At 38.4% G+C, this 15610-nt stretch overlaps 2 protein-coding genes across 3 annotated transcripts in view; both read right to left on the minus strand.

Annotated features, from left to right (window-relative positions):
• PKHD1 (PKHD1 ciliary IPT domain containing fibrocystin/polyductin) overlaps nucleotides 1-15610 on the minus strand; it is a gene marked incomplete at both ends in the record, with an annotated part of 432913 nt that overhangs the window by 140117 nt on the left and 277186 nt on the right. The window lies entirely within an intron of this gene.
• LOC307059833 (ubiquitin carboxyl-terminal hydrolase 1-like) lies at nucleotides 5364-12520 on the minus strand (the record flags this gene model as incomplete). Its single annotated transcript, XM_079714063.1, is given in 5 exon segments — nucleotides 5364-5425; nucleotides 10077-10823; nucleotides 10909-12352; nucleotides 12354-12464; nucleotides 12467-12520. Coding segments are annotated over 5 exon segments (2418 nt in total).

Raw genomic sequence — 15610 nt, forward strand, 5'->3', positions numbered from 1 at the left:
TGCATATATGATTTCATTTAATTCTCACAACCCTGTGAAGGATATTGTTGAGGCTCTCACAAGGAAACGGAGACAGAGAGAGGTTAAGGAACCTGTCAGAAATTACACAGCTAAAAAGTGGGGAAGCTGGGCTTAGACTTAAAAGTCCCATCCGAGGACACATGGACGTAGCGGAATAGAAAAGAAGTAAACGGAAGTTGTCACAACTTAGGATGATGGTGGGCAACGGAGGGGAAACAGAATACGTTCCAGATGCTAAAATCACCTGGGGAGATGGAAGGAAAATAAGTTCTGGTATATAAAAGATAACGGTTATAATGATTTGAGGAATATGGTACAAATGGATTCCATGAACTTCAAAGGTAAGAAAAAGGTTAAAGGACTTTATACGATTTTATTAACTGAACTTCTTTGATGGAATTAAATATAAACCTAGTCTACATTTAAGTCCACTCTTTTAGCACGACTCCCCACAGCTTGTGACTAAGCCAGCCCACCCTGAATTATTTACCTCTACCCTCCTCTGTGCCCGTGAGATTCCCCAGGCTTTTATATGCCTACTTTCATGCTGTCTAACTCCTAATCATCCCTCAAAACTTGGCTCCACTATAATTTATTTCTAAAAGCCTCCTATGACCTAGAGCTAGATGCCCCTTTTGTGCATAAAAATGTCCGCACCTCTTGCTGCAGTAAGTCTTCTTCAAGGAACTTGTCCTAAAGACATAGTACAGAACACGGGCAAGGGTTAATGCTCAAAGTTCTCCACTGCAGTGCTACCTATTTACAATAGTGGACATTGGAAAACTCTTTGAAATAGCAAATGATTGGGAACAGCTTTGTGCATTTAGAACCCCTTCCTTCTCCGCCACCTGCGCCCCAGTTTCCTTGTCACGCTTGAGAGCTGAGCCACCTAAACCGAGTCCCCAAACAAGAGCAAACCCAGCTCAGAGGCCACCTCCTCTGGGAGCCTTCCTTGTCAACTACGTCTGTGTTAAGTAGCCCGCTGTGGGCTACCACACAGGCCATGCTTTACCTCAGTGCTTCAAGACTGTAATGTAAGTGTCTTTTATCAGACTGCCTCCTCTTTACAACACACTCCCTGAGAGAAGGAGCTGTGTTTTTCCAGCAAAGTTCACATCTATTTTATCCCCCAAATGGTGAACTCCGTAATTTTAACCAATCCTCTTGCAGAAAACAATTAGAAATAAAGAGGGATACTCCACAGTAAAAAAGACACTGATGTGGGCTTCTCTGGTGGCGCAGTGGTTGAGAGTCCGCCTGCCGATGCAGGGGACACGGGTTCGTGCCCCGGTCCGGGAAGATCCCGCATGCCGCGGAGCAGCTGGGCCCGTGAGCCATGGCCGCTGAGCCTGCGCTTCAGGAGCCTGGGCTCCGCAACGGGAGAGGCCACAACAGTGAGGCCCGCGTACCACAAAAAAAAAAAAAAAAAAAAAGACACCAATGTTATAAGAATAGTAAGTATGTATGTGCCTAGCATCATAGCTTCAGAATAAAGCAAAAATGAGCAGATATACCAAAAATAACAGTGGCAAATTAAATAAACAGGAAAATAGTAAGGATGCAACAGTTTTGACTAATATAATTAGCAAATAACATAATATGTGTAGATGCAAAACTAGACTCACAAAGAATACATATTCTTTTCAAGTTTGCATAAAACATTCACAAATATTGGTCATATGATGACCCTAAAGCAAATTTAGCAAACTTAAAAGAATTAAAACCATATCACATATACTCGCCTACCATAGTTCAATCAAAATGTACAATTCATCTTGGGAAAGGTCTATAAAATGAATTGTATTAAATAAAGGTTTTCCAATTACCTAGAGATACCATTAAGAGAGTGAAAAAGCAAGCTACAGAGTGGGCAAAGGTATTTGTAACACATATAACCAACAAAAGGTACATTCCAGTATGACCCAGCAATCCCACTACTGGGCATATACCCTGAGAAAATCATAATTCAAAAAGAGTTATGTACCAAAATGTTCATTGCAGCTCTATTTACAATAGCCAGGACACGGAAGCAGCCTAAGTGTCCATCAACAGATGAATGGATAAAGAAGATGTGGCACATATATACAATGGAATATTACTCAGCCATAAAAGAAACAAAATTGAGTTATTTGTAGTGAGGTGGATGGACCTAGAGTCTGTCATACAGAGTGAAGTAAGTCAGAAAGAGAAAGACAAATACCGTATGCTAACACATATATATGGAATCTAAGGGGAAAAAAAATGTCATGAAGAACCTAGGGGTAAGACAGGAATAAAGACACAGACCTACTAGAGAATGGACTTGAGGATATGGGGAGGGGGAAGGGTAAGCTGTGACAAAGTAAGAGAGTGGCATGGACATATATACACTACCAAACATAAAATAGATAGCTAGTGGGAAGCAGCCGCATAGCACAGGGAGATCAGCTCGGTGCTTTGTGACCACCTAGAGGGGTGGGATAGGGAGGATGGGAGGGAGGCTCAAGAGGGAGGGGATATGGGGACCTATGTATGCATATAGGTGATTCACTTTGGTGTACAACAGAAACTAACACAGTATTGTGAAGCAATTATACTCCAATAAAGATCTATTTAAAAAAAGGGGGGCAAGAGGACAGCTACTTCACAAAACAAGATACCAAATAGAAAATAAAAATTTTTTAAGTGCTCAAATCACATTAAAAATTAGAGATATGCAAATTAAAACAACCATGAGATCCCACTACATACCAACTAGAATGGATTCTTATTTAGTTGAACTTGTACTGTTTACTTTGCAAACTTTTCTGAACGTGTGTCATATTTCATAATAAACTATTATGTTTCAGGACACTCATCAATATGTACTTGTTCATCAATAGAATGGAAACTGATCAAAATTATATTTGTATTTCTGCTTCTCTAACTCATTAAATTCTTTTACAGCTTTAATGAGGTATAACTGATGTATAAAAAAACTGCATATATTTAATAAATATTGACCAAAATTTTAGACTCATCTCCCTAATAAACGTTTTGTCGGGTCCTGTTCACTGAATCCAAAACAATAAATTGTGTTTCTAAATAATCTGTATTTCCCTCCAAGTTAACCTTGAAATTCCATAAATATCATGATTGCCCATAAATGATAGGTTAAGAAATTACCCCCAATATCAATTTTACACATTTTCTCCTGCCCTAGAACTAAGTTATACATTGATGACTTTGGAAGCTGAGCTTCCAACTGAAGCATGACTATTATTCTCATGTCTTGCTGTAGCTATTTTCTTCAGAGTAGAGCCTCCAGAACATTCTGGACAAATAGTGGTAAATCAATTAAATTGTGAAGCCTGTTTTATCCTGAATTAGCTTTTAATTCCCAGTGTATACTTGACCCACTTAGCCCTAAAACACCCCTCCTCAACAAAATCAATCCCATGTGAAAAAAAACAAAATGGAAGGTGGAAGGGCTTTCAGCCCAATGAAATAAGACATGGTTATAAGAATAACCAGTAGACATTATCAAATGATAATCATCAGCCCCTCAGAGAGTGATTTTATTCAAGCTGACAAATTTCCATCATTGATGAGGAGGGCTCTCAATTTATTAACAGTTGATAGAAATTAAAATAAAAGTTAATATATAACATATTCATTCACATATTTGCAACATGTATAAAAACCCTTATAATTTCATAAATAAGACTGAGCTAATTTACTTCTGTAAGCCTCAGTTTCTGCCACTTCATATAAAATAGGCACAGTAAAAGCATCCATTTTTAATTAGGCTTAAATAATTTAGTACATGTTAAAGATACACGGCAGGGTCTGCATATAATACATCCTCTTAAAAATGTTGGCTCTTGTAGTAATAACAGTGTAAACAGTAGTGGTAGTAACAACAGAGAAATGAAACATTTTAAAATCAATGTTTAAATTTGGAAATTAAGAGAAAGAAGGCAAGCTGTTCCTAGCAAGTAATGTCCTATCCCTAAGGTACTAGAAACTAGACATTTCAAAGGTAAACATATTAGGTGATCACTTACTTGAATGTCCAGACCAAGGAACTGCAGGAAACACAATTAAATTCCTCTTAAACTCAAATACTCTCATAAGAGTTTTCTAACCAAGAAAATAAAGTATTCATTCATTCACTCATTCATTCACTTGTTTGCTTAAAATTATCTAGCTTTTCCATGAAAAAATAATTAATTAATATTTAACAAATTTTTATTTATTATATAATTAACTATTTAATCATTTTAAAATAATTAATAAATTTCTAAGGAATTTTATGTTATTGTGATAGAAGTTCAAGTGTCCAAAATATAGTTTGGGAAATGCTGATTTAGAAAATATTAAAATATTAAAGTAAAATGATTACTACAATTGTGTTTAGTAGAGACAAACCCAGCAAGATAGAAGGATTATTTCTTGTATCTGTGTTTTGCTTAAAAATACATATACATTTAAGAATAATGTGATACATGGGCCAGCTTCTCAATCTTTCTTAACCAAACTTTTACAGTATTTACTTCACTTGCCTTCTCTCTGGTTTCCCCCAATCCATCCACCCTTTCTTTACTTAGGATAAAGGTCAAGCTCCTTAATGTGACCCATGATGCTCTGCTTTCTCTGATTCTCAGCTCTATCTCACAAACCATTCTCCCTCTTGCTAACAAAGCTTCAGTTACACTGGCCTTACTTTAGTTCCACAAATGTTCCAGCTTCCCAATTTTGGGGACTTCAACATGCTATTTCCATTTTCTGAAATGCTCTCTGGACATGACTTGCATCTCCAGCTTCCACTCCATTCTTTCTTCATCTTCCCTGCCCTCTCCCCCGAATCTTTCGCTTTCTCACACAGGGTGAGCAGAAGGTCTTTAGTAAAATAATATACCCACGTTGTACTATAAGAGGAGAGCAATATTTGCAGGAAAAAACTCTTGTTTTTAAAATGTGTCTGTGTGTTTATTTTGTAGGTGCTACACTCTAAAGACCCTAAGAGGCCTTAGTCAGTTAACATGAAGGTTTGAGAGGTCTCACAATTGCCCTCCTAGAACTGTACTAGAGCCAGGAGTTTCCATGGACTTGACCACAGAGAGCACTGACTGGATGGAGAGGATCCTGGGGATAGGGCAGAGGGAAAAAAAGGGAAGACGAGATGAGATGAGAGCAAAAAGGGACCCTGGCACCCATCTGATGCTGTCTCTGTATGGAGTTAATTTAATGGAAAAAATTTTAAAATGTTTCACACCAAAAAAAAAAAAAAAAGAATAATGTGATATTTGTCAGAGAACTAATATCCATCTGAAAACAAACAGATATTTCTATGCTTGATCTAACTTTGAAATATGTATTATTTAACTGTTGGCTACCAATCTTCTGAGCAACTCACAGAAGTGGAGTTTAGTGCTTCCTGAACCTGTAAAGAACAAAGGTTTTATGCTTTTGCCCTTAGAGTTAAGTATGATATTTAAAAATCACATCCCTTTGATTTCACCTTTTTATTAACTAGTAGTTTGATTAGAGAATGGTCAGTATAAACAGAAACTGATTTGTTGACTGATGATCTATATTAGCTAACTTATAAACCATCTACTCTACAGATATCTATGTACACTTATATTTACACATTAAATTTGTGGTTAATTTGTATTATTTTTTAATCATAAACTTGAAAGAATATATTTTTGTTTGGTTTGTTTTTTTCACTTAATATATTATTTTTAAACAAACATCACCACAAGATTCTCTCTGGCTACTCAATGAGTCTGACTACTGGGTATTGTGTCTTTAAGCTGGAGGATATGTTTTAATCTACACTTTTCTCTGGTTTGTCTCCTTCTTATTACTTAATCATCCAATGAGCCTTACAGAACCGTCAGTTTGGAAGGCAATAAACTGTGTATGGATTTTTCTTCTTCTTTAGGATTGAGAAAGTCCCAATCATGCAAGCAATGAAAGAAACTTCCATACACCTAGTACTTCATTTCCTGACAATCAAAGTCATGGGCTAATGATGACCTTAGGCTCCTGGCTACAAATGTGAGACAGGGCTGACAAATACACATCACTGGCTCTGCAAAACAATATGTGACAAGTTTTAGGATAAAAACCCAGTTCCTAGCATAATTACTGAGTGACTAGGCAGTGCATCACGTGACTTGGCTCTGACAGGCTGAAGGAAAAAATACACTGCTGAGTCCGAAGGGACTCTGAAATGTGGGGCATGTGTTGTTTACTTAGGGATCAAGGAGACTTCTGTTAAGTTTTAAAGACACACATATATGATTACTGATTATCCCTTTCTGAAATCCTCCTACAAACTATCACAAGAGAATTTTCCATTTGCAATTTTAAAAGTATGCATAATATTAAAACACTTTCATTGAGTTGCACATTTGGATCAATAACATGCTAATATCACTGATATCTAAGATAACAAAGGACACATATTAAAGCATGGAAATGATGTCTCAACTAAAAAAGGACACTGGTGAAAAGGATGAGTTCAGACAGCTATCCCTGTGCAAAGAAATACAAACATTTAAAACACTCAACGAACCAATGTTTATTGTACAGGCTCTGAGTCAGGCATTTTTATTAGCTTTCCTCTCCTAGACAGAATAAAATTTAGATTTGTACAAGATCATCAATTTTTTCAATGTGTTTTTAGCCCCTGTTTATTTATTTCATATAGGGAGGGGGGGAAACATTGTGGTCATTTATACATTAACACTGTAAGCCCTTCCTCACAGATGTTGACATTTAGGTGTCAGTAGACTGGATGTATTACAAGAAAAAGGCATTGAGCTGAAAGACATACTTAGATGTGTCCATTCATTTATCAATAAACTAATCAGTCACACAGCACATTATCAGAAGCCTACTATGCACAAGGTACTAGGGTTACAAAATTCTGTAAAGAAGCCTATCATCTAATACAGAGAAGACATTCATGAAAACATACTATTTCATAATAGTAAAATGAATGCAGTAATGACAATATGAATGAAAGAATGGACCAGGAGAAAAGATACACTGAAACCTACTGAATGGAAAATGCCCATAGTAAAGGTAGTCCTTGGGCAAAGGCTTGAAGGACAAATATTTGAAGTGACTAAAATAACCTCTAATCCTGGTCCTGATCTTTATGAGCTATGAGACCTTGGAACCAATCAATAATGTCTTTGGATCTCAGTTCCATTATCCATACAATGATACAGATGATTCACATAATCTCTGAGGTCTGAGATATCACAGTTATAAATCCACTATTAAGGAATTTTCCAGAAGTTGTATAATGACTCGCTAAACTAGATTTATAATCCAGATTTCTAGAGTTCCCATATTCATGAAGGTCCTAAACTAATTTCTGTCTTCTTAAAGTCATATGCATGAGATTATCAAAAAGTAGCAATTTTCAGCACAATTTGGACTCACTTGCATTCTTTGTTGCTTTAGAAAACAACCCTGCATAGCTTAAAATCCATCCTACACTTTGAAACTCATGCCTACTTGTCACTAGTCTCCAGCTACCATGGCAGCCTTTCTGCCTCACAACTATGTAAAGCACATGCCTGGCTCTGCCTCAGGACTTCTGCACCAGCTCTTCCTTCTGTCTGAAACCCTCTTGTTCAAATCTTTGTGAGTCTAGCTCTTTCTTGGCTCTATGGTCTGTAGTCACACTGATTCTTCAGAAAGGTGTTTACTGACTACCTAATCTATGGTGCCAACACCTCTCTTCAGCTCACTCCTCCATTTAGTTTTCTTCAGAGCATGTACTGCCATCTAAAATTATCTTCTCCATTTATTTTACTATTTCATTGTCTATTTCTCCAACAAAAGAGTGCACATAGGAATCTTACCTGTCTTGCTCACTGCTGAATACTCAAGTCCCAGGAAGAATGCTTGGCACTGAGTTGGCATTCAATGAAAGAGAAAGTGAGGGAAGTGGGGAGGAAGGGGATGGAGACAGGGGCAAATCTATTTTCTCCTTAATATCTTCTGTTTTGCTCCATTTTATCATCGAAAAGAAAGTTTGTTACTCATGAAAGCATAGTAAGGTTTGATGATATCACTCTTAAAATAGACAACAGTTCATTTTCAAACATGAGATTGAATCTGTTCAATTGTACTTAAGGCTATATTTTAATCCAAAAAATGAAGTTGTTAAAGTATAGATAAAAGGCATTAAACTTATTAGCAGTTACTATCTTTCAGGTATTGTGTCGAATTTTTTTCTTTGTTCAAGAACCTACTGTATAGTACAGGGAACTCTACTCAGTGATCGGTGGTGACCTAAATGGGAAGGAAATCTAAAAAAGAGTGGATATATGTATACGTATGACTGATTCACTTTGCTGTGCAGCAGAAACTAACACAACATTGTAAAGCAACTATACTCCAATAAGAATTAATTTTATGTAAAATAGATAGTTAGTGGGAAGCAGCTGCATAGCACAGGGAGATCAGCTCATGCTTTGTGACCACCTAGAGGGGTAGGATAGGGAGGGTGGGAGGGAGATGCAAGAGGGTGGGGATATGGGGATATATGTATACGTATAGCTGATTCACTTTGTTATACAGCAGCAACTAACACAACAATGTAAAGCAATTATACTCCAATAAAGATGTTTTTTAAAAAAGCCTAAACAAAAAAAAAGAATTTAAAAAAAACATGCAAAGTAACATTTTCTATCAAAACTATATTTGACAGACATTATATTAAAAAAAAAAGAATAAGATGGACAATTTCCTTTCCTGCTTTCTTTATTCTCTCCACTGTATCTCATACTACTAACCACTCCCTCTTTCTTGCAAATTTCTTCCTTTGTTTCAAGACATTATCTTCTTTTTCTTTTTTTTTTTAATAGTTGTTAAGCAGTTTAAATTTTATTGACCTCCTGGGGTTTTTTGTTTGTTTGTTTGTTTGTTTTGTGGTACATGGGCCTCTCACTGTTGTGGCCTCTCCCGTTGCGGAGCACAGGCTCTGGACGCGCAGGCTCAGCGGCCATGGCTCACGGGCCCAGCCGCTCCACGGCATGTGGGATCTTCCTGGACTGGGGCACGAACCCGCGTCCCCTGCATCGGCAGGTGGACTCTCAACCACTGCACCACCAGGGAAGCCTGACCTCTTGGTTTTTTTAAAAAAGTTAAATTTAAGGTCACGCCTCTAAGTTCGATGCACTATATACAGATTGTGCAGAGTATGACTATGAAATTAGTCCATGCCGAGAAAGATTTACCAGGGTACAGAATCATTTTCATAAATACATATAGAAGTCTTGTGAAGACAGAAGAGGACTGACTCTTCAGGTTTTCTGAGACACTTTTCAAAGTGATTAAAGGCACAAAATGTGCACTACTGTGAATACATACATGTGCCTCTAATACAGCCCATCAAAGATTTGGCTTCATGACTTACAAAACTAAATGTACTGAAATGAGATTCTGCTTCTTAGCTGAAAAACCAAAGAACCTATAAACATCATGTAGATAATTACTCCAAAATATGGAGATACAAATACAAGCACTTTATTTGAAAAAGCAGACACAAAAGATAGGTATAAATTCAAAGTGTTTAAATGCTTCCATTTTGAATAATTCAGATAAGAACCTATACAAGTTTGTTCCCAGAAGCTAATGCATCTATCACTAGTCTCCACTAAGGAAAATGAATTCTAAAAATTAACATGGTTTTCAATAATTCAAATTTCACTATTTATATAAAAACCTAGAGAGACCAATAATAATATAAATAATATTTAGCTTCAAAAGATAAGTTAAAGACTTTTTTTTTTTTTCTGTGGTACGCGGGCCTCTTGCTGTTGTGGCCTCTCCCACTGCAGAGCACAGGCTCCGGACGCGCAGGCTCAGCGGCCATGGCTCACGGGCCCAGCCACTCCGTGGCATGTGGGATCTTCCTGGACTGGGGCACGAGCCCGGTCAGCATCGGCAGGTGGACTCTCAACCACTGCACCACCAGGGAAGCCCAAGACTTTTTTGATGTAATCAATTTACCGATGTTTGTCCAGGTCTGTTTAATATATATGCAAGGAAAATACACTCACTCCATAATTTCTTATAAAATAGCAAGTAAGGAGTAGATGTAGGAGATGTAGAAGGGGAAAGAGAATTCAAAAAGTCCTTCTCTTCAGTAACTTTCACTTCAGAATCATCAAAAAGCAACCACTTCCCCATATATTCCTTTAAGCTTTGCACTACATATGAAATTTTGTTTTCAAAACCACTCATGTTAATGCCTGTTTGGTCACTGGATTCCTTGTTTCTATCAGATTCATGGGTCCCATTAGTATTGTTAGTCTCAGAATTTCTATTTTCAGCAAATGCTGTACTAGCAACTTTATCAGGATGAGATGCTTTGTTGTATAACTCATCATCTGCTTTACTCTTTTGTCCTCCAAGAAGTCCAATAGCTTCTACATTTTTTTTGTTCAAAGCTTTACTTGGCTGGGTATTTCCACTGACTCTAATTGACACTTCTTCATCATCATAATTTTCGACCATACCCCTGGCTTCCTCCTCATTCAATGGTTCTGGCTTACCTATTTCACACATTTGGTCATTCACAAAATTTTCCTTATCTAGTTCTAAACTGTTAAGGTCAGTGACTTTAACAGAAGCAGTATAATGCCCACTACTAATTGTAATGCCACTATGCATCACAACTGCAAATAGTCCATAGCTGTCGTTGGTTGGTTTTGTGCTCCATTCTTCTAGTGACAGTTTAAGAGGTGTCAGTAAAGGAGTATTGATCTTGGAAAGTCCACCACCATAACAATCAAACACAAAGAATACTGAAATAAGTACTAATATTCAGGTGCTTCTGTGAAGGAGATATGGCACTTCCCCCCTTAATTTTCTTTATTTTCTCCAAGCCACTAGCAGCAAAGCACTTCAAATGAATAGTTATAACTTCAGGCATTTTGTCAAACAAAAGACTTCGTTCAGCTTCAGTATAATGATGGTAATTTTCAAAGAAATATTTATCTTCTCCTCCAATCCTCTCCACTGAAGCAAACTGTGAAATTGCCCATCTCAGGGTCTTCATTTCTGTTTTTGGCTCTGGAGAAATTTCAGAACTCTCCTCTACTTTGGAAAGCTCATCTTCTTGCACTGGTACACTGATGTCTTGAAAATCTTCTCTTCTTTCTGTTAAACTTTCACATTCTAAGCAACGAGTCCTGATTACCAGCTGACCTTGAAATAATTTCTCCACGAGCTCAAAACCAAGTTGCTCTGCGCCTTTGTTTATGGGCTTAACTTCATTAACAGGCATAACATTCTTCCCTGGAGATTCAAGTCCACAACCATTAGCTGTATTATCATTCTCATACTTCCCCAAGTCCTCTTCAAGATCATATTCATTTTCTTTAGATTGTCCTTTGGATTCTTGGTTTGTTGTTATTTTACCCAGACTACAGAATTTAGAAATAATGCTGGGTTGCTTAGCTGCAGACTTTAACCAGTTTCTTTTAACTCTTGATTTCTTTTGTGAGGGTCTTTCACTCTCATTTTCAGAAATGTACTTGGGGATTATTTTAGCAGGAATATCTAATGAATCAACTGTAGCTTTTCTTTTTGATCTGGTTTGTCTCTGGTTTTCTTCCAAAGACTGGTGTTCCTTAGAGACTTTAATTTTTTTCTTCATGTTACCAAATTCAGTGTCACTTTTTCTTTTCCCATTTACTTTTGGCAATTTTTCTTTATAGTTTTCAGAATGCCTCATACTGTCCATCTCCATGCTGTTATTACCACTCATTTCCTCTTTCTGATGTTTTTCTTCTACCTTAGTAGATAACTCTGCCACATTTTTTACTTCTTTTTTTAGGAGTTGGCATGTTTCTTGAATGTTTCCAAAAATACACTTTAATACTTCCTGTGCATCATGCTGTAGATATCCTTCATACATAGGATTGAGTTCCCTGAGTGTGTTAAGTAGTCGCCTTGGCTGAGTAGCAAGTTCATCAGTATATTTCTCTGGATTTAAGAGAAAACTAGCCTGAAGCTCTTCGACTGAAATGATCAAGGACCGTAAGCTGCGTATTAGTTCATAACTTGCTGAAGAATCTTCTTTGCAATTTCCCTTATCTTTTTGACTGGCTTCATCTTTTAGGGCTTCTTTCTTCCTTGAAATAATATTAAATAAGTGCTTCACTCCAGATTTAAAACCAGGACAAAAATATAATACCTGAAGTACACTATTAAGATAACAAGTATTGCCGAGATTATTCAGTCCCACAAACGGTAACAAGTTTTCTCTCTTCTCACAGTTGATAGGTGAGGACTGTGCTGCAGGAACAACTTGATCAATTTCAGACCCCTCTATATTCAGAAGTTTTTTCCTCATTTTCTTGAGGGTCTGTGAAATCCAAGGCTCTCTTGGTTTCCTTTTTCTGAAAAAACTTCAAGGAAAGTCTGTTTTTTTGTTTTTTTTTTTTGATGGACTACCTCTTGAAAGCCCATTACGTTCACTAGGTACGACACCGGGCATTTTCTCTTCAAATCGCAAGGAGCTGACGAGAATTAATTTATACAGGGACCTTGTAATCATATCTAGAATATAACATCTTACCAGGTGCCGTATCTTCTGCTCTACCATTTCTTGCTGTTGGCTGCCCTTATCACTGGGGGTTGTTACATCGAAATGTTTCTCCCGAAACTCTGGTCATGGCCCAGAGCGAGGTACGCGGTGGTGACGCCAAGGAGTCTAAGCGGGCTGAGGGCGGGTGCGACAGGTCAGCCCCTGCCCCGAGCCCGCGGGGGCCCGCGACCCACGGAAAAGCTGGCCGGATCGCCCTCCCCGCAGGGGAGTGACCATTCGCTCTCAAGACCGGGAACCCGGGCTGCCGCTCGGTCCTGCCAGGCGCCGGCACCGACTACATCCCCGAAGCGGCGCCCGACCGCGCCAGCCCCCGTCCCCGCCCCCGCCCCGGGACGGCAAGGAGCACCAGAAGCGGCTCCGTTCGCCCGGCGCCGGAACCGCTGGCGTCTCAAGACATTATTTTCTTCTCATTTTCCATCTACCTTCATAGCTGTTTCTTTTCCTTTCTCCTTCCTGAACTCAGCTTCCTCCATTACCTTAAAAGGTTGGTTTTTGCCAAAATTTCAGCACTGGTCATTTTTTCTTCGCTCACAGCTTTGATGGCACATTTTGGCTGATGACCCATATATAGTTAGCCCAGTCCTCTCTCCTGTGCTTTCTCATAAATCTATTTGCCCTCTTCGTGTTACCACTTACACATCCCACTGAAACCTAAACTTGACAAATGTGAATCTATGTAATCAACAAACCACTGTACAGGCTTACTAGGTGGCTGATACTATTCAAGCACTTTAATAAATATTAATTCACTTAATTTTTATAAAACTCTATAAAATAAGCATGATTATTATTGCTCCCATTTTAGAAAGAGAAAGCTCATTAATTCACCAGAGTCACTCAACTAATAAGTGGTGGGAAGGAGGCTCTGTCCTGGCACTGCCGTGGACCCAGATCTCCCAACCCGAACCCTAAGATGTATCCTAACCAACTACCCTCCTCACATCAAAATTGCCACGCAGTTCTAGTGATTTTTTACCTCCTCAGTACTTTCCTAATTCCTCTTTAACTCCAGTGCCTTAGTTCAATCTTTTACAATTTCTTTTCTGAAACACCTCATAGCCTTCTCACTTTTCACTGTGCCCCTTCCAACACATCCCTCCACACTGCCAAGAGTGATCACTATAAGACCAGATCTAATCATGTCACGTCCCTGCTTAAAACCACCCAGTGACTGTGCACTGCCTTCATGATAAAACCCAAACTCCCTAACATAATGAATAAGGCCAAGAAGCTTCATCAGCTACCACCGTTCTATAAATCCTACAGTCCAGGCCTGCCCATTCCCTACAATTTCCTGAAGGTATAATGCTCATCCACAAATATGTGCCTTTTCCGATTTCTTCTTTTATCTTTAATCCCCCTCCACATTGGAGGAGGTGACACGTGCAATTATGTTTTCATTTTTTTGTCTCCACGGCTTTATTGAGACATCCCTTGAAAGCTAGGTTCATGACTTCTATTTCTGTACATCAACCTCTCCTGTGGTACTTGGCATGTGGTAGGCAATGAGCAAAAAACATGATGAATGAAAGTATGGACAAACAAGTGAAATACCTTAAGCTTATCTTAAGTGTTTTATCAGACTAATGAGACAACACTGAACAAAGAATGAAACTGAATTTGGCATTTGTGATGCAGCTGCAGCCCTCTAAGCAAAGCTTTGATCTTAAACTTCCTTTCTGATGCTAGCATTATGATTCCACTCTACTAAAAGTCAATTGATACCTTTTGCCAGTACCAGTTGCCTTAAAAGCAGGACCACCAAGAAATATAATTCCACAATGTTGGGACCTGGATCAAATGGCATCAGATAGCAGACAGACTCTAGCAGTGCTCTGTGCCAATGTCCACATCTATTAGATTTATTTGCTAACTAGTCTTATTATCTATTTCATGTTGGGATTTCTGTAGGGTGTGGTAGAATGGGACAGATGGGTTGAAAGTCTTCCTTCAGGCATCATACAGATAGGATTGGGCAGATGGGTTCCTTTCAGATAATCAACCTTTAAGCCTGGAACACATGGACAAGCAGAGAGAAAAAGAACATACCACTGTCTAGTAATAGATAAAAATATAGTTAGTAATGGACACAATTAAAAATAAGATTTGAAATGTATAAGTCAAAACTGGAAAGTGGCATTGTGTCACTTCCCTTCAAAGGTACAGATTTTCACAAGCAACATGTTTGAATTATAGTAATAAGTGACCTCAGAAACCTAAAAAAACTTACACAAAAAGACCACTCTTAGCAATAGAAGACGCCAACCTGAAATAAGTTTTGTAGTAACAAGAACAAGGCTCAATTTTATTGAATATTTCTATCAGTTAACTGGATGAGAATTTTATAGAATATTAAACAAATGAGCAAGTGATATTAATCTGGGAGGAAAAAATCAGAAGCCAAAAGGATTTCCTCACTGTGGAAAGATGGATTGAAATAATTTTTAAAAAGACATGAGTAAAGAATATTGCACTTAGGTCTCCCTAAAACCCAAGTGAAAACAAAATAATTCTTACACAAGTGTACAATGTAGAGATATGTATTTGAGGCAGCATATGCAAAAAGAGAAGGAATGAGAGTTGATGAAGTAGTTGGCATAATCAGCTGGAGGAAGTTGAATCTTTGGCTGTTTTAAAAGAAAAACCATATCTGTGGTGGAGAGCATCCACTGACACCTCATTTCCAAACTCCGCCCTCCTTTACTCTGCTCACTGCCCCGGGACACAGCTGTCCTGGATACAGGACAGCAGTGAGTCTTCCTTTACTCGGAGTTCTGGTTGGGTTTGGCTAAATGGTAGCATGAGCAGGAGACGAGGGAGGACAGAGAGTAAGATGTGGGTATTTCCTCCCAGAGGCCCTTCTGGGTACTGAGTGCGTCCCAATCACGCAAAAGTTCATGGTGCTGCCTGACAACCATCTTCAGGCATTCACCTCCATCTCTGATTCCAGTAACAATCTCCTTCTCTTACTCCTTTAGG

This window comes from Hyperoodon ampullatus, assembly GCF_949752795.1.
Source record: "Hyperoodon ampullatus genome assembly, chromosome: 10".
Classification (NCBI taxonomy): Eukaryota; Metazoa; Chordata; class Mammalia; order Artiodactyla; family Ziphiidae; genus Hyperoodon; species Hyperoodon ampullatus.